The sequence below is a fragment of the Crinia signifera genome, chromosome 4 (assembly GCF_055691185.1).
Source record: "Crinia signifera chromosome 4, ASM5569118v1, whole genome shotgun sequence".
NCBI lineage: Eukaryota > Metazoa > Chordata > Amphibia > Anura > Myobatrachidae > Crinia > Crinia signifera.
Window position 1 is genome coordinate 137656131 of NC_139220.1, and position 25402 is coordinate 137681532.

The 25402-nt window shown below is 41.8% G+C and overlaps 1 protein-coding gene across 5 annotated transcripts in view; it reads right to left on the minus strand.

The window, feature by feature from the left end:
• Positions 1-25402, minus strand: part of CAPS2 (calcyphosine 2) — a 100876-nt gene that overhangs the window by 63849 nt on the left and 11625 nt on the right. For all 5 annotated transcript variants that reach the window (XR_014473428.1, XM_083182571.1, XM_083182569.1 and 2 more), the window contains 4 exons: positions 18508-18596; positions 15958-16001; positions 10858-10903; positions 8800-8922 (listed from right to left, as the gene is read on the minus strand). Coding sequence is in view for 4 of the 5 variants with exons in the window: in XM_083182571.1 (XP_083038697.1) it covers positions 8800-8922; positions 10858-10903; positions 15958-16001; positions 18508-18596 (302 nt within the window). In the remaining variant the exon portion in view is untranslated. The remainder of the gene's footprint in view (positions 1-8799; positions 8923-10857; positions 10904-15957; positions 16002-18507; positions 18597-25402) is intronic.

Below are 25402 nucleotides of genomic sequence, written 5' to 3' on the forward strand. Positions count from 1 at the left end.
TCGGCAACTATCTGTCACCCAAAGAGCGGACAGCATGGAGACCGCTTACAGTATAGTAACACGTAACTGCAAGCATCCCAGATCATATCAACAGAAATATGCTGTTAAATCTAGAAATCCTCTTAAAATACTTTTAGTGCACATATAGGCCAAGACTACAATTGAGGGGTAAATTCTTGTAATGTCAACAAGAAAATGAAAAAAGTAGTATGCAAGAACTATCCTAAATTCATATTTTTCCCTAAGCCTTACTTTATAGATACCTTGCCTCTCTATTCTTTGTTTGACGGGCTCACCTAATACCTATAGCTGTTAATAGCACACAATTTCCGACTCCCAAGTTTTTAAGATGATTTTTGGGCATTTGTGTATAATAAATGTTATTATGTTTATTTGCTCCTATGTAACAGGTTTAAAAAATAAATACTACAATATAAAGTTTGTCTAGTGACAAAGTTAGGTTGTTAGAGAAAGTGCACTTATACCCCTTTCACACCACACTTGTTAAACGGTATATTGCCAGTTTTTTCCCCATTTCAAAATGTTTAAGGCTGCAGTGGGAAAGTGCCAGAGTTGATTTACCGGTTAAAGATAACCGGTATTTCAAAACGTTTAAAAAGCAGAGTCCTACTTGTTTCAGAGACGTTTTTTATGCAGTGAGAATGACTCTGAAACGGTATTTAGTAAAAACAACAGATTACAGACCTTGGATAGGCTGTCCCCTGCATTCTGCCTTGAAACGTGTTTAGGGGATTAAACGGGTTGACTAATGTGTATGGTACTTAAACAGTATTTAAAACGGTAGTCTACTGCAATGTGAAGGCTCAGACCCATACTTTTGGCAGTGTAAAATCGGTATTATATTCACCTAGAACGTATTGTATGTAACAAGTACATGTGCCGGCATTAAATTGTATCTGGAAATCATTTCATTTTTTTAATCTACAAAAAAGTAATAACAACTGTCATATTTGTGAATGTCCTATGCACACACTGACTCCTTTATGGATATACTGCATATTTTATGTGCACTTCAATACAATATTTTAGCGGTGGGAAAAAAAAGCAATAACACTATTACTACTGATTGAAATGATAATGGCATGTGTGTCCAATTTGTTGTTGCAAATGTGTGTCACGGTATTCTAGAGCAGGGGTAGCCAACTCCAGTCCTCAAGAGCTACCAACAGTGCACGTTTTCCATGTCTCCTCACAGAAGAACAAGTGCAGTAATAAGCTCCACCTGTGGATCTTTTAAATGTGTCAGTCAGTAATGAATGCACCTGTGTACCTGTGAGGTGAGCTGGAAAACATGAACTGTTGGTAGCTCTCGAGGACTGGAATTGGCTACCCCTGTTCTAGAGGCATGTGTAAGTCACACCCATGATCCATGCCCAGTGAATGGGAAACTTGCAGATGCGAGCGTACGTAGCCTAGAAGGGAGAAACTTCACTGTGATGCACATGCACACATCATGGCAACCACATAACTTTACACATCTGTACAATCCTCCTCCAGAAACTACTCTCTTAACATGAGTGCTATGTATTTCTACTAGCTGTAGTGAGAAAGAAAACCACATGTACAGGATGTGGAGCTGAAGCTCTTGCCTCCATACTACCATTGCCCTTATTGGCCTACCAACAGTCCATGGCAGTATAGCGATAAACAGAAATGACAATCACAAAATGTAGTTTTGTTCTACTTTGTACACAAATAAGGAAGAAACCCTAGAAACAATAAAAATGTTTTTACATCCATGTATGTGGCATTGATGCATTCATGTGAGTGATAAATGGGTGTTTTATAAATATGTCAGCTGCAGAAACATCATAATTGACCGGATGCTGTATATCAAAGTTTACCGCAGTGTGCTGCATATACTGGGGTGGGTCAGGATTTACCTGGCTAGAATGATGCCCACATTTTTAAGTGCACGTAACAATATGGATTCCAAGTTATGTGACCACACCACTCCTCTCCATAAATGGGCATTATCATTATCACATGTAGTATCTTTGGAGCAAGAGATGTGCCAGAAAACAAATGGATATCTGCATATGTTCTAGTCAACATATCCAGCAATTCTATTTATGTGATGTTGATACCATTCAGTTAATCAAACTGTGCAAATAAGCAAATACAATTTAACATCCGGGAGTGCTCTCTCTTTTACATCAGCAAAATCACAGCATGTATATTAACCCCTTCCTGACACAGCCAGTTTTTGCCTTCCTGACAGAGCCCTTTTTTTCAAATCTGACATGTATCACTTAAGTGGGGATAACTTTTTTTTGCTTTTACTTATCCCAGTGATTTTGAGATTGTTTTCTCGTGACACATTGTACTTCAAATTAGTGGTAAATTTGGGTCGATACAGTCTCGTGACACATTGTACTTCAAATTAGTGGTAAATTTGGGTCGATACAGTCTGTGTTTTTTTGTGAAAAATACCAAAATGTCGTAAAAAAATGGAAAATTTAGCAATTTGCAAAATGTTAAATTTTCTGCTTGTGAGACAAATAATCATACCACTCAAAATAGTTAATAACTAACATAGACCATATGTCTACTTTATGTTTCCATCATTATTTCAACTTCCTTTTAATTTTTTTGGACACTAGGAGGCTTACAATATGAATAGCAAATTCTCAAATTTTCAAGAAAATTTCAAACACTGATTTTTTTAGGGACCAGTTCAGTTCTGATGTGACTTTGAGGGACTTGTATGTGAGACACCCCCTTAAATGATGCCATTTCAAAAACTGCACCCCTCACAGTATTCAAAACAGCATTTTGGAAGTTTGTTAACCCTTTAGGTGTTTCACAGGAATTAAAACAAAGTGTAGGTGAAATTTCAAAATTTCATTTTTTTTTGCAGATTTGCAATTTTAATACATTTTTCTAAGGAACACAGTAGATTTTACTAGAGAAATGTGACTAAAAATTGATTCCCCCAATTCTTTTGTTTTCATAAATATCCCATATGTGGCCCTAGTGTGCACGTTGACCAAACCACAGGCTTCATAATAGAAGGAGCACCTACTTGATTTTGGAGCCTCCTTTTTATGAGATTATTTTTTAGGCACCATGTAGGTTTCTAGGCACCATAAGATGCTAAAATTTAGGAACCCCCCCACAAGTGACCCCATTTTGCAAACTACACCCCTCAGGGAATTCATCTAGGGGTATAGTGTACATTTCAAACCCCCAGGGGTTTCACCAATTGTGGTACAACTGGGCAGTGAAAATGAAAAATTTAATTTTTTACACAAAAATGCAGTTCTGGCTCAAAATTTTTCATTTTCACAAGGAATGAAGGAGACAAAGCACCCCATAATCTGTGCCCAAATTTCTCCCGAGTACGGCAATGCCTCACATGTGACCAAAAAATACCATTTGGGTGCATGGCAGGACTCAGAAGGGAAGGAGTGATTTTTGGATTTTGCAGCTCAGATTCTGGTGGAATGTTGGTGGGTGCTATGTCACATTAGCAAGACCCCCCAAGCACCAATACAGTGGAACCCCCCCACAAGTGACCCCATTTTGCAAACTACACCCCTCAGGGAATTCATCTAGGGGTATAGTGTACATTTCAAACCCCCAGGGGTTTCACCAATTTTGATACAACTGGGCAGTGAAAATGAAAAATTACATTTTTTTACACAAAAATGCAGTTCTGGCTCAAAATTTTTCATTTTCAGAAGGTATGAAGGAGAAAAAGCACCCCAAAATCTGTGCCCCAATTTCTCCCGAGTACGGCAATGCCTCACATGTGACCAAAAAATACCATTTGGGTGCATGGCAGGACTCAGAAGGGAAGGAGTGATTTTTGGATTTTGCAGCTCAGATTCTGGTGGAATGTTGGTGGGTGCTATGTCGCATTAGCAAGACCCCCCAAGCACCAATACAGTGGAACCCCCCCACAAGTGACCCCATTTTGCAAACTACACCCCTCAGGGAATTCATCTAGGGGTATAGTGTACATTTCAAACCCCCAGGGGTTTCACCAATTTTGATACAACTGGGCTGTGCAAATGAAAAATTACATTTTTTACACAAAAATGCAGTTCTGGCTCAAAATTTTTCATTTTCACAAGGAATGAAGGAGAAAAAGCACCCCAAAATCTGTGCCCCAATTTCTCCCGAGTACGGCAATGTCTCACATGTGACCAAAAAATACCATTTGGGTGCATGGCAGGACTCAGAAGGGAAGAAGTGATTTTTGGATTTTGCAGCTCAGATTCTGGTGGAATGTTGGTGGGTGCTATGTCGCATTAGCAAGACCCCCCCAAGCACCAATACAGTGGAACCCCCCCACAAGTGACCCCATCTTGCAAACTACACCCCTCAGGGAATTCATCTAGGGGTATAGTGTACATTTCAAACCCCCAGGGGTTTCACCAATTTTGATACAACTGGGCAGTGATAATGAAAAATTACATTTTTTTACACAAAAATGCAGTTCTGGCTCAAAATTTTTCATTTTCAGAAGGTATGAAGGAGAAAAAGCACCCCAAAATCTGTGCCCCAATTTCCCCCGAGTACGGCAATGCCTCATGTGTGACCAAAAAGTGGCAGGACTCAGAAGGGAAGGAGTGATATTTGGATTTTGCAGCACAGATTCTGGTGGAATGTTGGTGGGTGCTATGTCGCATTAGCAAGACCCCCCAAGCACCAATACAGTGGAACCCCCCCACAAGTGACCCCATTTTGCAAACTACACCCCTCAGGGAATTCATCTAGGGGTATAGTGTACATTTCAAACCCCCAGGGGTTTCACCAATTTTGATACAACTGGGCAGTGAAAATGAAAAATTACATTTTTTTACACAAAAATGCAGTTCTGTCTCAAAAATTTTCATTTTCAGAAGGTATGAAGGAGAAAAAGCACCCCAAAATCTGTGCCCCAATTTCTCCCGAGTATGGCAATGCCTCATATGTGACCAAAAAATACCAGTTGGGTGCATGGCAGGACTCAGAAGGGAAGGAGTGATTTTTGGATTTTGCAGCTCAGATTCTGGTGGAATGAATGGTGGGTGCTATGTGGCATTAGCAAGACCCCCGAAGCACGGTGAAATGATGAACCTAATAATCCATAGATGTGTGGTATATTTTAAAACACTCCTTTATACATAGGCCGGGTTTGTCGGGGCAAGTTTCACAGTGGAAAATAGTTTCCTTTCTTATTCCCTTTTTATAGCAAACTTTGCACCTTTTTTGCGTCCTGCCCTTTCTTGCAGTGGAGGGGATTTCGTTAGGAAAATGCTGCCCTGGTACAATACGGGGGCCAGTACTAGAAGTACTGGGGCCCTCTGCCTGCTGGTTCCCAAATATTAGGCCCTTTATGACTTCCTCTTGAAAGTGCATAAATGTCCCCCTCTGGCTGGTAGAACGGAATAGCACGTAAGCGTTATACAGTGCCATCTGGATGATATACACGGCCAGCTTCTTGTACCAGATTTTTGTTTTCCGCAGGGCACTGTACGGCTTCAGTACCTGATCTGAAAGATCCACTCCGCCCATGTACCTATTGTAATCTAGGATACAATTAGGTTTTGAGGTGTGGGTACTGGTACCTCGTACAGGGATGGAGGTGGTACTGTCTCCATGAATTGTTGTCAGTATAAGGACATCCCTCTTGTCCTTATATTTGACCAACAACATATTTTCGGTGCATATTCCCCTGCTTTCACCCCTTCTCATTACTTGGGCAATGTGCGTTTTTGGGAGGCCTCTTTGGTTCTTACGCACAGTACCGCAAGCTGCTGTACCTCTTGAACCAAGGGCCTTAAACAGGGGGATGCTAGTGTAAAAGTTATCCACATAGAGGTGATAACCTTTATCCAGGAAGGGGTGCACTAAATCCCAGACAATTTTTCCACTAACAACTACGAGGGAGGGGGGGCATTCTGGCGGTTCAATTCTTGAATCCTTCCCTTCATATACCCTAAACCTGTGGGTGTACCCTGAGGTGCTTTCACACAGCTTATACATTTTTATGCCATACCTTGCCCTCTTACTGGGAAGGTACTGGCGGAATTTAACCCTTCCTTTAAAATGTATAAGGGACTCGTCAATACAAATAAATTTTTCAGGGATGTACATCTCTGCAAATTTGGCACTGAAATGATCAATGACCGGCCTGACTTTGAATAGCCGGTCAAAGGTGGGATCATCTCTGGGTGGGCACAGTGTATTATCGGTGTAATGTAAAAATTTAAGGATTATCTCAAAACGAGCCCGAGTCATGGGCATACGGTAAAATGGGGTGCTGTACAGAACATCTGTACTCCAATATTGCCTAATTTCTGGCTTTTTTACTATGCCCATATGTAACACCAGACCCCAAAACGTCATCATCTCTACTGCATCTACAGGGGTCCACCTAGCAAATGATGACGTGGGGTTTTGAGCAATAAACTGCTGGGCATATAAATTACTTTGGTCCACCATTAAATTTATAAAATCATCAGAGAAAAATAATTTGAAAAAGTCAATTTCTCTGAGACCTGCTGAATTAAATTGGATTCCTGGGATGGCCAAAAACTCAGGAACCTGGGGCTCAAAATTGTCTGGTGGTGGGGTCCATACGGGATCAATCATTTGGGGGGGGGTCTCAGCTGCTCTACGGGGGCGTCTTTGAGGGGGTCCCTCATCACCAGAGGAGGAAGAGGAGCTTAAGGCGAATCCTTCAAATTCCCCGCTTGCATCACTGGCTGTGTCAGAGTCAGAGGCAAGCATGGCATATGCCTCCTCCGCTGAATACATTCTTCTGGATGACTGGGATGACATTTGGGATGACATTTGGGATGACATTTGGGATGACATTTGGGATGACATTTTTATTTTTGTGTTTCTGTAAGTGTAATGTTTCAACACGTGTATAGTGTAGGGGGGGTACAAACTTTATTTCAACACGGGGGGTATGTAGTGTGTAGTGTGTATGTAGTGCAGAAAAAAAAAATACTTTATACAGGAATTTGATCCCAATAAAAAAAAAAAATTGAAGGGGTTAAAAAAAAAAAAAAAAGGTCCTGCGCCAAAAATTGAGCACAGTAACGTCCGTCACTGAACAGCGCTCAAAGGCAACAGGACACCTACAAAAACAACGTGGGTGTAAAAACAAAAAAAAAAAACAATTTAAAAAAAACTGCAGAAAAAAAATGATATCAACCTGTGCCAAAAATGCTGTTCAGTGATTGTACGTCACTGATCAGCGGCCACAGGACACCCACAAAAGCAACGTGGGTGTAAAAACAATTTAAAAAAAATTTCCACAGCACTCTCCAAAAAAAAAAACAATTTAAAAAAACTGCAGAAAAAAAAATGATATCAACACTGTGCCAAAAATGCTGTTCAGTGATTGTACGTCACTGATCAGCGCTCAGCGGCCACAGGACACCCACACCCACACAAAACCCCACTGCACTCTCCCAAAAAAAAAAAACTGCAGATCAGTGATGCAGTGATGCACCACTGATTAGCAGTGAGGGGCAGCAGACACACAACCTGACAGGGTATATATATAAAAAAAAAAACCTGGACCCCCAAAAAGTTGCTGATTAATTAATTAAAACTGACCAGCACAAAAGGGGGGGGCAGCAGGGGGGGAAGCAGTCAGTTGCACACGCAGCACAACCTTTGGTGCAACTGACAGGTATATATATTAAAAAAAAAAACCTGGACCCCCAAAAAGTTGCTGACCAGTTAATTAATCAGCACAATCAGCACAAAAGGGGGGGCAGCAGGGGGGGGCAGCAGTCAGTTGCACAGGCAGCACAACCTTTGCTGCAACTGACAGTTATATATATAAAAAAAAACCTCTGCACCCCCAAAAAGTTGCTGATCACCTCAGATATAGTGATCAGCACAAAAGGGGGTGCAGCAGACACAAAATATAGCACTCTCTATCACTCTCTGTGACTCTATGACACTGCTGCAGCAGCACACACAGAAGTCACAAGATCCAGGAAGTATCCAGCTGCTGGCAGGACGCTACCAGCGGTGATCAGGTAAGTTTCAGGCAAGGATCAGGTATGTATCACGACAGATTGGCACGGTGACCGCTCTGCACGCAATTCCAGACCGGAATGGCGTCTGCAGCGCAGTCACCGTTAGTTTAAATCACGCGCCTTGGCTGTGATTGGTCCGTGGGTCCCACAGACCAATCACAGCCTTGGGGGCAGGTGGGGTGAGGTGTCGTCGTCACCGATGACCCCCTCATGCCCCCTGACGCCCGGCGGTGATTGACACCTGTGTTACCGAGCGTCTGATTCGCCGGTAACACAGGAAACCGCTGTGAATGGCTGTTCACACTGAACAGCCAATCACAGCGATCGCCGACGGGGGGGCGGCATCGCAGCCCCCCCTGGGCATGCAGGGACATGTCTGCTGTCAGGGACAGCAGACATCGTCCCTCTGTCACTGCGTCTCGAGACGCAGTGGCACTTTGAAGTCATGACGTATATATACGTCATGTGTCGGGAAGTACATCCCGGCCATGACGTATATATACGTCAAATGTCGGGAAGGGGTTAAAGAATTATTTCTGCAATTTCAGCAGTTCAAATATTTTCTACATTTAGATTTTGTTGGAACCCTACCTTAAGCAAAGACTATCCTGCTGAATTACAAAACACAAAGGGACAAATGTAATAGGGTGTGAGAATCAGAAAGCAGGTTGATTTTGCCATGTAAATGATTGCTGGTTTAAAAAAAAAAAAAAAATTGGGAAAACCCAACTACTCTATATAGGTATATTTACCCGACACAACGCAATACATCGAATCTGCATACCTGTGGTTGCTGCTGGTAATGCTGAGCATATGGAGTGTGCAGTGGTGTCCCCCAACTGACAGTTGACGATGAATCCGGAGGACCAAGTCTTGGGTATCCCTTACTTAAAGGTATGAAGGTGTCCTAAAGAATATGACCATGTATGTTTACAAACAACAGGGCTTATGAAAACTTTTTGGTTTAATTATGCAAGCCATCCATACCTATAGCAACTAAGAAGCAGTGTGAACTTACAATTTATTGCACGTAGAGAGGTAGAATGAAGGTTAGTGGCAGGGCCGGCTGCCTAGAGCGCCACGATCTGGGGGGGTGCCACCGAGTCTGCCAATAACAAACTTAAAGAGGTCTATAAGGAAGACGTCCTTGTTGTACTTAATGCAAGTGTTGGCTACACTTTCATCGAGAGGCTAAGTGGGTATGGGTGGCAGTGTGAGGTTTGGGGGGGGTAGGCTGAAGTTTTGAAATGGGTGACCACAGGTAAAATGTATTATCTAGGAGCGTACCTTGTGAGTGCTCAACCATTGGATGAGTGCTATATTGACTTATATAAGTAACACTAGGAACACACCTGAGTAGCCCACAAGCTGACCTGCCAATCGATTTGGTAACAGTGGCGTGACTATAGGGCCACAGCCCTGTAGTTAGGTGGGGAGACGCCGGGGGTCTGCGAGCGCTATTGTTTCTCCCCCAGCTCCCCCCTCCTTGTGGCTGCAGCGGGGAGCTGGCAGGGGGGGTCCGTGCGGCGCGGGGGTACCACTACCCGCGGTCAGGAAGAGGCTGGACTCTGGAGGTCCCTGCGGCTCAGAGTATGACGTTGCCCGGGTCCCCTGCAGTGAAGTGGAAATAACGCGCTACCGTCGTGTTGCGGCGCGGGAAGCGCTTCTGACTTTGAAAACACTGGGCGCATGCTGATTGGCTGAATCTCAGCCAGTGTGCGGCCAGTGTTTTCAAAGTTAGAAGCGCTTCCCGTGCCACCGAGCGCGTTATTTCAACTCCACTGCAGGGACCCCGGCAACATCAGACTCCGCGCCGCAGGGACCTCCAGGCTCTCCCTGACCGCAGGTACCCACGCACCGCACGGACCCCCCTGCCAGCTCCCCGGGGGGGAGGTCTTGTAACGGGGGGGGGGCACAAAAGTTTTTGTTACGCCACTGTTTGGTAAGCTATATTGGTCGCTCAATGTCTGGCAGCACAACTGGGTGGGCATTTACCTTTTCCTGCCCAATTCTGAAGTTATCATCTGCAGTTTATTGGGGTAGCATTAAGGGTCGATCAGCAGGTTACATGTAAACTGATATATCTGCATAACATATCAGATTTAGCTGTGCTGCATGGCTGTCTCTGGTATGCACTACCTTCTTCTCAGACATATCGGCTGTACACACAAGCCTATGCAATAGCGATATATGAGTAGTAGAATGATATTGCATAGTTTGTTCCAAGCCTAACTCTAATATGTCTAGCATACATTGAAACCTTTAGCGCTGACCAATCATACTGTACCAACCAAGATATACACATCTAAATAAATAATAATAACAGCAATCATACTCATAGCAATTAATAAAAACACAATAATAAGAAAATAACAAAATTATATTTATAGTATTATTATTGTTTAAAAACAAATAAAAAAACATACATATTGGGATTAGTCATGCGACCTAGGGGTGTGGTACAGGGTTCCGACAGTCGCGTTCCTGACAGTCATTAGCCTGACGTCAGGATCCAGACTGGCTGGACTCAGACAGCGTGGCAAGCGCAACAAAGCCCCATGCGGGCTCCCTGCGCTCGCCACGCTGTGGGCACGGTGGCTCGCTACGCTTGCCACCTATTCTATGCTCCCTCTATGGGGGTCGTGGACCCCCACGAGGGAGAATAGCCAGTGGCCGTCTGGAATCTGTGCGTCTTTATTTTAACAGTCGGGATTCCGACATAGGGTAAATGACTGTCGGGACCCCGCCCGGCACCCAGACCTAGTTAATAATTACTATATAGCATTTACTTTGGTAAAGATAAAAACACATGGCAAAATATGTTGTCCTACAGTATATTTACCTCATCATCAGAATCGCCAAGCTTTCCAAGGTCAAGACAAGGTACTCTGAAATATCAATGTAACGGTTTATTTGAATAGTTTTTCATTCCAAATTAAGATTTAATATTTTTTATTTAAAAAAAATGAATTAAACATATTAGGCATCAATTCATAAAGAGTTTAAATGAACATTCCAGATACTGTCAGTTAATCTCTGTGCAGTACATAAAACTGGTCTCACACTTCTCACTATTCCAAATTAGGAGTAATGCAAAAAAAACCAGCAAGTAATTGTGCAATCTGGACACACCATGATGTAATGCAAGGGCTGTAGATAAATTTATTGCATGCAGGTGTAAATATGGGCTGTTTTTGCATGTAGCCCTTTGTGTTTACACTGCAATTTTTTTAATTTGAATTGTTATTGTTTTATGCCATTTAAAATCCAATTTTACAGTTGGAAAAGGTTTTGAAGTTTTAAGTAACTTTTAAGCAACTGTATACACTGGAAGACTTACTCACAATTACATACACAAATATAGATACAATACAAATACATTTACGGACAACATTACAACAATACACTGCTAGTGCATGCAGTTAATATACACCCTATTTTATATCGAGAAGAAGGATAGAAGACATAGTGTACCCGCATCTATTATATGATGCAGGTGAATATTGGAAAAAAGGAATTACAATACAAGTTTATAATACTCCTGTTTGTTGTGGGCAGATGGGAGGCTTTTTACTCCTATTTTTGCACCAGTATAGTATTTTTTCATTTTAGTTTTTACTTCTAAATTGGTATCCAGATTTGTACCTTTACGCATACATGTGGTTGCACATTTTACCTAAACCCTTACCCTTTGTACAGAGTTATATGCAAGCAGACTTATCCAGCTTGACCCATATGTGCATCGTGGGCATTCGTCATTTTCCTCAAGTGCCATTGTGACTGATATATTTATATAATTAGTCCACTTAGTGCTCCGTGCAAACTGTGATGTTTATAACAGAAAATTATATATTTTTTCCCCCTTTTTTTCACTTATATTGTAACATTTTTTTTTTTTTTTTTTTATTATTATTATTTTTTTCTCTTTTACTTTACAGTGAACCGTTTATATGACTGGGCTCCAGCCTAGTGCACCTATCCAAATGGTGTCGATAAAGAATCTTTACCTGCTTTTATATTGTGATTGTCTATCTTTATTTATTTATTATGGAGGATCGTTTATATAACTAGACTCCAACCATTTGTGCCAAATTTTATTATACGTACATAGGTTATTTCTACTTAAATATATATACTTTTCTTGTGCAACAGTGTATTTCACCAGTGCTATCCACGACACATAATCTGGGCCCTCTTTTGACAGCCAGGTTCTAGCAATCATCAATTTAGCCAGGGCACACATATTAAACATGTATGCCTTGTCAAATTTATTCATTGTCTTATCCGTACATATACTCAGTATGCAACTTTTTGGATTTAAAATAGATTCGGGGATACCTGTGTTCACAAGCGTGTTCATCACTCTACCCCAGAAAATTTCTAACACGGCACATTCCCAGATCAGGTGCCAAAATGACCCAGTTGCATTTTTACATTTGGGACATAGGGAAGATGACCTACCCCCCATATTTACCAGCCTTGTCATAGATAGGTAAGATCTGTGCAAGATGTATAATTGCACCTGTTGTGTTCTGATCGAATTTGTCGCATACTGTACCGATGCTTTGGCAAATTTCCCACTCACCTATCCGGAATGATCCTACATCTACTACCCATTTTTCGCTAAGTTTATCCAACCCATCTATACACATCGAGTCCAGTATCATACTGTACAATCTAGATACCCCTTTCTTTTGCCCTCCCTTTTGCAATTCTTTTTTAATTGGTGAGGTCGAAAGGACTGGTATTATGTTCTTAAACTGAGCTTCAAGAGCATTTCTTAATTGTAAAAAGCGGAAAAAAAAGGATTTTGGGAGCGAGAATTCCTCAGCCAGCTGCGCAAATGACTTTAGTCCTATAGGGCCATACAGTTGACCAATGGCTACAACACCATATGGTCTCCATGCTGCATCCGGCTGAAGGACCCTCAGCTCTTCAAAATTTTTGTAGTCTAGTATTGGATGATCTATCTCAATACCAGAAAATTTTACCAGGTTGTTGGCCTCACGCCAAATTTTTACCGCTTGTACCACAAGCGGCGGATCTTTATTAGTGACCCCACCCTTCAGTAGGTATTGTAGAGGTGTACATTTTGTACCACCCTGGGCTAGCATGATTTTAATAAGGCTATTACCGTTCCCCTCTATTACCCACTCTTTTATATGCACTAGCTGCCCCGCTAAATAATACACTCTAAAATTAGGGAGGGCGAGCCCACCTTGCTCCTTTTTCCGCATTAATGTGTTCAGCTGTATTTTAACCCTTTTGTTATTCCAAATAAATTACGATACTAAGCTATTTATCCTTTTAAATAGTGAGACTGGCAGATATACTGGCGACTGCTGTATAACATAACAGTTTAGGCAAAATAATCATTTTTATCAGGTTGATCCGACCCGTAACCGTAATCATTAGTTTCCTCCAGGATTTAAATTTCACTACCATAAGATCCAATAGTGGTTGCACATTTAGCTGACTGAATTCATAAGGATCCCTTGATATACGAATCCCGAGATACTTAAAGGACTCAGTCCAACCAATCGGCAATATCTCAAGGGGCTCATTCATTGGTAGTTGCTTCAAAGCAAGTATGCTAGATTTATTTATATTAATTCCAAACCCAGAGATCTTGCCGTGAGTTTCAATTAAACACAGCAACATTGGTGCTGAATTTGCATAATCTAGTAAAAATATCAATAGGTCATCGGCATATAATGCTATTTTATCAGTACATAATCCGGCATCAAAACCTATAATTTCAGGGCAGAATCTTATGGCGCAGGCCAATGGCTCAATCGCCAAAGAAAACAGACTTGGGGAAAGAGGACATCCCTGCCTTGTCCCCCTGTGCAGGGAGAAGGCAGCGGAGGTCCACCCATTAACTGACACTCTAGCTGTTGGGCTACTGTATAATATTTGTGTCCACCTAATAAAATTTGACCCAAACCCAAATGCCTTCATGACTTCCCAGAGACACAGACATTCAACTGCATCAAATGCCTTAATGGCATCTAAGGACATTATTGCTGCGCTGTTTATAACATTTTGTGGGATCTGGAGGTGTCTAAATACCTTCCTTATGTTTATAGATGTTGATTTACCCGGTAGAAACCCTGTTTGGTTAGGGTGGATGATTTTCTCCATATGTCTGTTAAGCCTTGTCACCAGTATCTTTGCCAGTATTTTTGCCTCTGACGGAAGCAAAGAAATGGGCCTATATGCCTGTTTACACTGCAATTTTAGTGTGATTAATGCAGGGTACACACCAGAACGACAAGGGGTGATGCATACCCCTTCCTGCCTGCGGCTGTATTCGCATGAAACTGAGAAATAGTCACAGTTTAAGAGGAACATCACAACCATCTGGAAATGCTGGCTGCCTCCATCCCGCCACGCAAATGCCTCTAACATGACCAGTCTTGCCACTCACATGTGTTACACAAAAGTATTGGGGAACTGAAAAAGAGGGATCTCCAGTTTGAAAGGAAATATATTATTTGCCGGGCGCTCGCACACAACACTGCGGCCAAGGGGCATGGGGAGGCTGGCCAGGGGATTCCCCCCCATGGGAACGCCCAGCGTTTCATGGGCATTCTCATGGTAATTCCCAGATGACGGGGGGGAAGGGGGTGGGCAGCTAAAATCAGCGGGTGTCAGCTGCTCGCCCGCTTCCCGCACAGGGCACTTACAGATTAGAGACACTGCAGAGGTCTGCGATCGCTTCCAAATTCATTTCATGGTCGGTGACCATCAAATGATTTAGTCCCCGCACGCAAGGCTCCGAATGGATGATTATGCAAATCATCCATTCACATGCCTGCAGGGGATTGCAGTGTGCAAAATTTGCAGCCTTGGGAGCAAACCAGAATAACCTATGTGTATGCGGTGTGAGCCTATGGATCCAGGAGCCAATATGCACCATACACCCATTATATATAATCCAATGCATATGTCCAAAAGCAGAGAGCTTAACCATAAAAATTAAAATAGAGCAGATGGGTCAACCAACTGGGCTTAAGTTTGGGGGTTGCGTGTAGCCAAGCTCTGATTGGAATACGGTCGGTTGGTCACCCTAAAGATGGCAGACAGTCATTAGGTCGACATACTGCAAGGTCGACATTGGGACAAGGTCAACACAAGCAATAGGTGTAGGTCGACATGGGGTTTATCACTGTTTTTTGAGCCAATAGGCGGTATTTCATGCCCTACCATCTACTAGGGCATGGTGGGAGAATAAAATAGTGTGCCCGAAGCATGGCAAGCGCAGCAAGCCATGCGAGGGGACGCCGTGCACTTAATCCCGTGTCCATGTCCACTCTGTTGACATTCGGGTCAAAAAACACTTGGTTTGTCGTCCTGATCCATCAGAATCAAGTGAAAAGAGGTGAAATCGGACAAGTGTATGGGGGACTTTAGAATGTGCCTGCTTAATCATACAACTATATATAATGCATCTCTACTTTCACAATACCAAATGCTTGGCTTTCTCTTCTGTACAATGAAAATCTCTATTGTGATTATTTTATCATGTGTTATTGGAACTGCTTTGATACCTATTGGGGAAAAAAGTACTAAAAAAAAAAATTTAGTACTTTTAACATAACCAGATGTTAACCTTTGTTTCAACAAATAAAAAAAAAAAAAAAAAAAAAATATATATATATATATATATATATATATATATATATATATATATATATATATATATATATATATATATATATATATATATATTACTAGTAACAATAAACTATGTGAAACCAGAATTACTGTAGAAGTCATAATTAGTAACCTAGTGCAAATAGCAGATATGTGTTATATTTGATTAAACAGCACTAGCCATATTAAGTGTAATCAATGTCTAACATACAGTATATTAAATGTTCCTAGTTCCCATTTACATGTCTCATGCTAAATGTTAAAAAGCCAGTTATATACTTACTCATTTGGTCGTGTGTCAGTATACTGTGACTGTGGGCGCCAGCCCTGCAGCATTCAAAAAAATTATACATGTATATTAATAAATTAAAAAGACAATATATTTTGCGATGGATTGATGCAAGTAAACACACAGAATTTTATGGGTTATGGTCTAAATTACATTCTACTATATTATTACAGTGTTTCTTCATATATGGGTAGGAACATAGGGGGTTATTTTGGTTCACTCTTTCTGACAAATTCCTTCTTAGATGGACAAAATTATGTGCACTGCAGGTGGGGTAGATGTTACTTGTGCATAGAGACTTAGATTTGGGTGGGGTTTTGCTTCAAAGTGAGATGTATAGTGCAGTGTAAAAATAAAGAAGTCCGTATGTTCCCTGCACAGAAACAAAATAACTCACCCAAATCTAATTCTCTATTTACGTTTTACATCTGCCCCCCTGCAGTGCACATGGTTTTGTCCATCTAAAGGAGCCCATACAAGCTCCGTTCTGTACTTTTAAAGTACACATCATATCGCATTGCATGCCTTGTGCATGCAATGCGATGCGATACGATGTAAACCTAGTACAAAACGTATGTGCAGCACATACTTTTTGCACTGTACTATGAGATGCCGCGGGAGCGCGCGTCTCATAGTACAGAACGGACGGAGCAGGAACGGAGCGTGTATGGGCTCCTTTAGAAGGAATTTGTCAGAAAGAGTGAACCAAAATAACCCCCATAGAGTAACAGAATAAGATGATGGTGTCTGAAAGGGTGCAAAATGTAGCATATTCTGACAGCAGTAATGGGATGGTTTAGGTCAGGGGTAGCCAACTCCAGTCCTCGAGAGCTACCAACAGTTCACGTTTTCCAGGTCTCCACACAGAATCACCAATGAAGTATTTAGCTCCACCTGTGGATCTTTTAAAATGTGTTAGTCAATAATGAGTGCACCTGTGAGGTGAGCTGGTAAACGTGAACTGTAGGTAGCTCTCTGGAGTTGGCTACCCCTGGTTTAGGTGTTTCTTGCTATGGACAGGCGCAACCATGCTCCTTTATACTATATTGTGCCCACAGGCGCTAAAATGACATATAGCGCTGACAGACAATATATTTATATGAGATTGAAGGGATGAACAAAATACATGTACAGGAGGTGGAGATTGTTATTTGGCCTATAATATATATGGTATGCCTCTTGCTCCTTATAAAATGAATGTTGATTATGCAGTCTTTCAAAGCAAAAAGTTCAATGAAAGAAGGGCGAAGTTGTAAAGTGTTATTAGGCACACAATGTTGACAGCACCATAGGACTGTGTACAAAAATCAGTGAGACTGGACAACCTGCACTGATGCTGCTACAGCAACTTACACCTAATAGATATGACAATGTCAGTTTCCATAACCGAGCATGCAGCCAGGGTTTAAGCCAATAAGCACATTTGTACAAAACTATACACCTTGTGGCGCACGTTTTTTTTAAATGTTGGTTTGATGAGGATTATTGACCAACACAACTAAAAGGATAAGAATCAGACAGTTGCATTCATGATGTTACTTACACTTAGCAAACTATTAACTAATTGTGGTTTGGTTGCTTAGAGCAATAACCCTTAGAGGACAAAAACAATATGGCTTATTTTTCGTTGTACCCAACAGTAAAAAAGCATTGCCAAGTTTTCAGAAGAATCTTTGTTGTATAAATCTGTATATACTCTGGGCAGATCTATTTTGACAATGTCACCACCATCTGGTACAGAGTCCTGCATGGGCCAATATAATTTGTGTTTTATTCCTTTATACCGATCATGCTGCGCCTTATGTTATGTTGTAATCTATGTTCTCTTTGATCTTATCATTTGTTTGCTCTTTGTCTGCTAACAGACCAATGTGTATGTTACTAAATTCGGATCAGTTTATTATAATTCTGAGCAAGAACGTTTTACAGCAACATGATTACATACAGTACAGAAGTATGATTGTCCTTATATTTCATATGTGGAAAATACCTTGTCCTATCTAAGAAAACCTCAAGAGAGACATAGGCCCAGATTCTCTAAGCTTCAAAAGTGATAAAAGGGATAGTGATAAACAGCCAGCCAATCAGCTCTTGTATGACATTTTTCAAACACAGTCTGTGACATGGCAGGCAGGAGCTGATTGGCTGGCTGTTTATCACTTTCCATGTTATCACTTTTGAAGCTTAGAGAATCTGGCCCATAAACTGTTTATTTTCCTCTTTTGAGTGTTGAGCTTCACCTTCAAAGAAAAAAAATAAGGGTTTCAGGTCATTGGTTTCTAGGTTTGAGATGCTCTACAAAATTCTATGTTGTGCTAGTACAATGCACAGGTCTACAGATATACTCAACCACACTGGCTTGGCACCAATCCTAACTTTTCATCATATAGCCAACCATGTCTTCATTAGCTATTGGAATCAGTCCTCTCACAGCAATGCTTATCATTTGTTAAGCACAGTGTTACCAGTTTTACATATCCTGTTCTAGTAAATCATGCGTAATCATAAAAGAATAAAGAAAACTCCTCATTACACAGGAAGTACCTTAGCAAGAGATTGTTTGGATTGGAGGTCACTCTGACCTCTAGCAGAGGCAGCTACTCCTTTTATCTCCAAATTCATCTTGAGATGTGCTGAAATTAAACAAAGTAAATATCATTTGCATACAATAAAATATGTTGTACAGCATTTAACGCATATGTAAAGGAGTCAAGAAAGCTCTTAGTAGACCACATAAACTTAATTTACAGGGTGGTATTCAATGCCATTTGCAAAGGGTTTGTGTGGTGAGGATGGCTTGTTTTCAGTGAGGATCGCTAAAAAAAACAAGACATCCTCACTGTCAAACCCCCTAGCCGGCCGCTCGTCGTATTCAACATACTGGGAAATCCTCGCTGTCGGAGGATGGCAAGGATTCCCTTAAACAGCGAGGTTCATCGCAAATGCAGGGAGCCTGCTGCATTTTGTGGTGAGTCTTTCCGTTTTAATCGCCGTTTCTACCTCGCTGAAAAGAACCAGTGAGGTGGAAATGGCAACTGATGGGGGGTGAGTTGAAAACTGACGGCGAGCTATCGGCACATCTCGCCATCAGGGAATTGAATATACCCCAATGTATTCATTATATAAAGTTTTAAAGGACTAGTTTAATATAGTTCATTCTTTTCCAGCCTCCCATGTGGAGTTCACTTCATTAACCCCTTCCTGACAGAGCCTGTTTTTGCCTTCCTGACAGAGCCCTTTTTTTCAATTCTGACATGTCTCACTTAAGTGGGGATAACTTTTTTTTGCTTTTACTTATCCCAGTGATTTTGAGATTGTTTTTTCGTGACACATTGTACTTCAAGTTAGTGGTAAATTTTCGTCGATACAGTCTGTGTTTTTTTGTGAAAAATACCAAAATATCGTGAAAAAATGGAAAATTTAGCGATTTGCAAAATGTTAAATTTTCTGCTTGTGAGACAAATAATCTTACCACTCAAAATAGTGAATAACTAACATAGACCATATGTCTACTTTATGTTGACATCATTATTTCAACTTCCTTTTAATTTTTTGGGACACTAGGAGGCTTACAATATGAATAGCAAATTCTCAAATTTTCAAGAAAATTTCAAACACTGATTTTTTTAGGGACCAGTTCAGTTCTGATGTGACTTTGAGGGACTTGTATGTGAGACACCCCCATAAATGATGCCATTTCAAAAACTGCACCCCTCACAGTATTCAAAACAGCATTTTGGAAGTTTGTTAACCCTTTAGGTGTTTCACAGGAATTAAAACAAAGTGTAGGTGAAATTTCAAAATTTCTTTTTTTTTGCAGATTTGCAATTTTAATACATTTTTCTAAGGAACACAGTACATTTTACTAGAGAAATGTGACTAAAAATTGATTCCCCCAATTCTTTTGTTTTCATAAATATCCTATATGTGGCCCTAGTGTGCACGGTGACCAAACCACAGGCTTCATAATAGAAGGAGCACCTACTTGATTTTGGAGCCTCCTTTTTATGAGATTATTTTTTAGGCACCATGTAGGTTTCTAGGCACCATAACATGCTAAAAGTTAGGAACCCCCCCACAAGTGACCCCATTTTGCAAACTACACCCCTCAGGGAATTCAGCTAGGGGTATAGTGTACATTTCAAACCCGCAGGGGTTTCACCAATTGTGGTACAACTGGGCAGTGAAAATGAAAAATTATTTTTTTTACACAAAAATGCAGTTCTGGCTCCAAATTTGTCATTTTCAGAAGGTATGAAGGAGACAAAGCACCCCAAAATCTGTGCCCCAATTTCTCCCGAGTACAGCAATGCCTCACATGTGACCAAAAAATACCAGTTGGGTGCATGGCAGGACTCAAAAGGGAAGGAGTGATTTTTGGATTTTGCAGCTCAGATTCTGGTGGAATTTTGGTGGGTGCTATGTCGCATTAGCAAGACCCCCCAAGCACCAATACAGTGGAACCCCCCCACAAGTCACCCCATTTTGCAAACTACACCCCTCAGGGAATTCATCTAGGGGTATAGTGTACATTTCAAACCCCCAGGGGTTTCACCAATTTTGATACAAGTGGGCAGTGAAAATGAAAAATTACATTTTTTTACACAAAAATGCAGTTCTGGCTCAAAATTTTTCATTTTCAGAAGGTATGAAGGAGAAAAAGCACCCCAAAATCTGTGCCCCAATTTCTCCCGAGTACGGCAATGCCTCACATGTGACCAAAAAATACCAGTTGGGTGCATGGCAGGACTCAGAAGGGAAGGAGTGATTTTTGGATTTTGCAGCACAGATTCTGGTGGAATGAATGGTGGGTGCTATGTTGCACCAATACAGTGGAACCCCCCCACAAGTCACCCCATTTTGCAAAGTACACCCCTCAGGGAATTCATCTAGGGGTATAGTGTACATTTCAAACCCCCAGGGGTTTCACCAATTTTGATACAAGTGGGCAGTGAAAATGAAAAATTACATTTTTTTACACAAAAATGCAGTTCTGGCTCACAATTTTTCATTTTCAGAAGGTATGAAGGAGAAAAAGCACCCCAAAATATGTGCCCCAATTTCTTCCGAGTACGGCAATGCCTCACATGTGACCAAAAAATACCAGTTGGGTGCATGGCAGGACTCAGAACGGAAGGAGTGATTTTTGGATTTTGCGGCTCAGATTCTGGTGGAATTTTGGTGGGTGCTATGTCGCATTAGCAAGACCCCCCAAGCACCAATACAGTGGAACCCCCCCACAAGTCACCCCATTTTGAAAACTACACCCCTCAGGGAATTCATCTAGGGGTATAGTGTACATTTAAAACCCCCAGGGGTTTCACCAATTTTGATACAAGTGGGCAGTGAAAAAGAAAAATTACATTTTTTACACAAAAATGCAGTTCTGGCTCAAAATTTTTCATTTTCAGAAGGTATGAAGGAGAAAAAGCACCCCAAAATCTGTGCCCCAATTTCTCCCGAGTACGGCAATGCCTCACATGTGACCAAAAAATACCAGTTGGGTGCATGGCAGGACTCAGAAGGGAAGGAGTGATTTTTGGATTTTGCAGCTCAGATTCTGGTGGAATTTTGGTGGGTGCTATGTCGCATTAGCAAGACCCCCCAAGCACCAATACAGTGGAACCCCCCCACAAGTCACCCCATTTTGCAAAGTACACCCCTCAGGGAATTCATCTAGGGGTATAGTGTACATTTCAAACCCCCAGGGGTTTCACCAATTTTGATACAAGTGGGCAGTGAAAATGAAAAATTACATTTTTTAACACAAAAATGCAGTTCTGGCTCACAATTTTTCATTTTCAGAAGGTATGAAGGAGAAAAAGCACCCCAAAATATGTGCCCCAATTTCTTCCGAGTACGGCAATGCCTCACATGTGACCAAAAAATACCAGTTGGGTGCATGGCAGGACTCAGAACGGAAGGAGTGATTTTTGGATTTTGTGGCTCAGATTCTGGTGGAATTTTGGTGGGTGCTATGTCGCATTAGCAAGACCCCCCAAGCACCAATACAGTGGAACCCCCCCACAAGTCACCCCATTTTGCAAACTACACCCCTCAGGGAATTCATCTAGGGGTATAGTGTACATTTCAAACCCCCAGGGGTTTCACCAATTTTGATACAAGTGGGCAGTGAACATGAAAAATTACATTTTTTACACAAAAATGCAGTTCTGGCTCAAAATTTTTCATTTTCAGAAGGTATGAAGGAGAAAAAGCACCCCAAAATCTGTGCCCCAATTTCTCCCGAGTACGGCAATGCCTCACATGTGACCAAAAAATACCAGTTGGGTGCATGGCAGGACTCAAAAGGGAAGGAGTGATTTTTGGATTTTGCAGCTCAGATTCTGGTGGAATTTTGGTGGGTGCTATGTCGCATTAGCAAGACCCCCCAAGCACCAATACAGTAGAACCCCCCCACAAGTGACCCCATTTTGCAAACTACACCCCTCAGGGAATTCATCTAGGGGTATAGTGTACATTTAAAACCCCCAGGGGTTTCACCAATTTTGATACAAGTGGGCAGTGAAAAAGAAAAATTACATTTTTTACACAAAAATGCAGTTCTGGCTCAAAATTTTTCATTTTCAGAAGGTATGAAGGAGAAAAAGCACCCCAAAATCTGTGCCCCAATTTCTCCCGAGTACGGCAATGCCTCACATGTGACCAAAAAATACCAGTTGGGTGCATGGCAGGACTCAGAAGGGAAGGAGTGATTTTTGGATTTTGCAGCACAGATTCTGGTGGAATGAATGGTGGGTGCTATGTTGCACCAATACAGTGGAACCCCCCCACAAGTCACCCCATTTTGCAAACTACACCCCTCAGGGAATTCATCTAGGGGTATAGTGTACATTTCAAACCCCCAGGGGTTTCACCAATTTTGATACAAGTGGGCAGTGAAAATGAAAAATTACATTTTTTTACACAAAAATGCAGTTCTGGCTCAAAATATTTCATTTTCACAAGGAATGAAGGAGACAAAGCACCCCAAAATCTGTGCCCCAATTTCTCCCGAGTACGGCAATGCCTCATGTGTGACCAAAAAGTGGCAGGACTCAGAAGGGAAGGAGTGATATTTGGAGTTTGCAGCACAAATTCTGGTGGAATTTTGGTGGGTGCTATGTCGCATTAGCAAGACCCCCCAAGCACCAATACAGTGGAACCCCCCCACAAGTCACCCCATTTTGAAAACTACACCCCTCAGGGAATTCATCTAGGGGTATAGTGTACATTTAAAACCCCCAGGGGTTTCACCAATTTTGATACAAGTGGGCAGTGAAAAAGAAAAATTACATTTTTTACACAAAAATGCAGTTCTGGCTCAAAATTTTTCATTTTCAGAAGGTATGAAGGAGAAAAAGCACCCCAAAATCTGTGTCCCAATATCTCCCGAGTACGGCAATGCCTCACATGTGACCAAAAAATACCAGTTGGGTGCATGGCAGGACTCAGAAGGGAAGGAGTGATTTTTGGATTTTGCGGCTCAGATTCTGGTGGAATGAATGGTGGGTGCTATGTGGCATTAGCAAGACCCCCGAAGCACGGTGAAATTATGAACCTAATATTCCATAGATGTGTGGTATAATTTAAAACACTCCTTTATACATAGGCCGGGTTTGTCGGGGCAAGTGTCACACTGGAAAATAGTTTGCTTTCTTATTCCCTTTTTATAGCAAACTTTGCACCTTTTTTGTGTCCTGCCCTTTTTTCCAGTGGAGGGGATTTCATCAGGAAAATGCTGCCCTGGTACAATACGGGGGCCAGTACTAGAAGTACTGGGGCCCTCTGCCTGCTGGTTCCCAAATATTAGGCCCTTTATGACTTCCTCTTGAAAGTGCATAAATGTCCCCCTCTGGCCGGTAGAACGGAATAGCACGTAAGCGTTATACAGTGCCATCTGGATGATATACACGGCCACCTTCTTGTACCAGATTTTTGTTTTCCGCAGGGCACTGTACGGCTTCAGTACCTGATCTGAAAGATCCACTCCGCCCATGTACCTATTGTAATCCAGGATACAATTAGGTTTTGAGGTGTGGGTACTGGTACCTCGTACAGGGACGGAGGTGGTACTGTCTCCGTGAATTGTTGTCAGTATAAGGACATCCCTCTTGTCCTTATATTTGACCAACAACATATTTTCGGTGCATATTCCCCTGCTTTCACCCCTTCTCATTACTTGGGCAATGTGCGTTTTTGGGAGGCCTCTTTGGTTCTTGCGCACAGTACCGCAAGCTGCTGTACCTCTTGAACCAAGGGCCTTAAACAGGGGGATGCTAGTGTAAAAGTTATCCACATAGAGGTGATAACCTTTATCCAGGAAGGGGTGCACTAAATCCCAGACAATTTTCCCACTAACACCTACGAGGGAGGGGGGGGCATTCTGGCGGTTGAATTCTTGAATCCTTCCCTTCATAAACCCTAAACCTGTGGGTGTACCCTGAGGTGCTTTCACACAGTTTATACATTTTTATGCCATACCTTGCCCTCTTACTGGGAAGGTACTGGCGGAATTTAACCCTTCCTTTAAAATGTATAAGGGACTCGTCGATACAAATAAATTTTTCAGGGATGTACACCTCTTCAAATTTGGCACTGAAATGATCAATGACCGGCCTGACTTTGAATAGCCGGTCAAAGGTGGGATCATCTCTGGGTGGGCACTGTGCATTATCGGTGTAATGTATGAATTTAAGAATTGTCTCAAATCGAGTCCGGGGCATGGCCATACGGTAAAATGGAGTACTGTACAGAACATCTGTACTCCAATATTGCCTAATTTCTGGCTTTTTTACTATGCCCATATGAAACACCAGACCCCAAAACGTCATCATCTCTACTGCATCTACAGGGGTCCACCTAGCAAATGATGACGTGGGGTTTTGAGCAATAAACTGCTGGGCATATAAATTAGTTTGGTCCACCATTAAATTTATAAAATCATCAGAGAAAAATAATTTGAAAAAGTCAATTTCTCTGAGACCTGTGGAATCAAATTGGATTCCTGGCATGGCCAAAAACTCAGGAACCTGGGGCTCAAAATTGTCTGGTGGTGGGGTCCATACTAGATCAATTATTGGGGGGGGAATCTCAGCTGATCTACGGGGGCGTCTTTGAGGGGGTCCCTCATCAGCAGAGGAGGAAGAGGAGCTTAAGGCAAATCCTTCAAATTCCCCGCTTGCATCACTGGCTGTGTCAGAGTCAGAAGCAAGCATGGCATATGCCTCCTCCACTGAATACATTCTCCTGGATGATTGGGAGGACATTTGGGAGGACATTTGGGAGGACATTTGGGATGCCATTTTTATTTTTGTGTTACCGGTAGTGAAATGTTTCAACACGTGTATAGTGTAGGGGGGGGCACAAACTTTATTTCAATCCGGGGGGTATGTAGTGTGTAGTGTGTATGTGGTGCAGAAAAAAAAAAAAATACTTT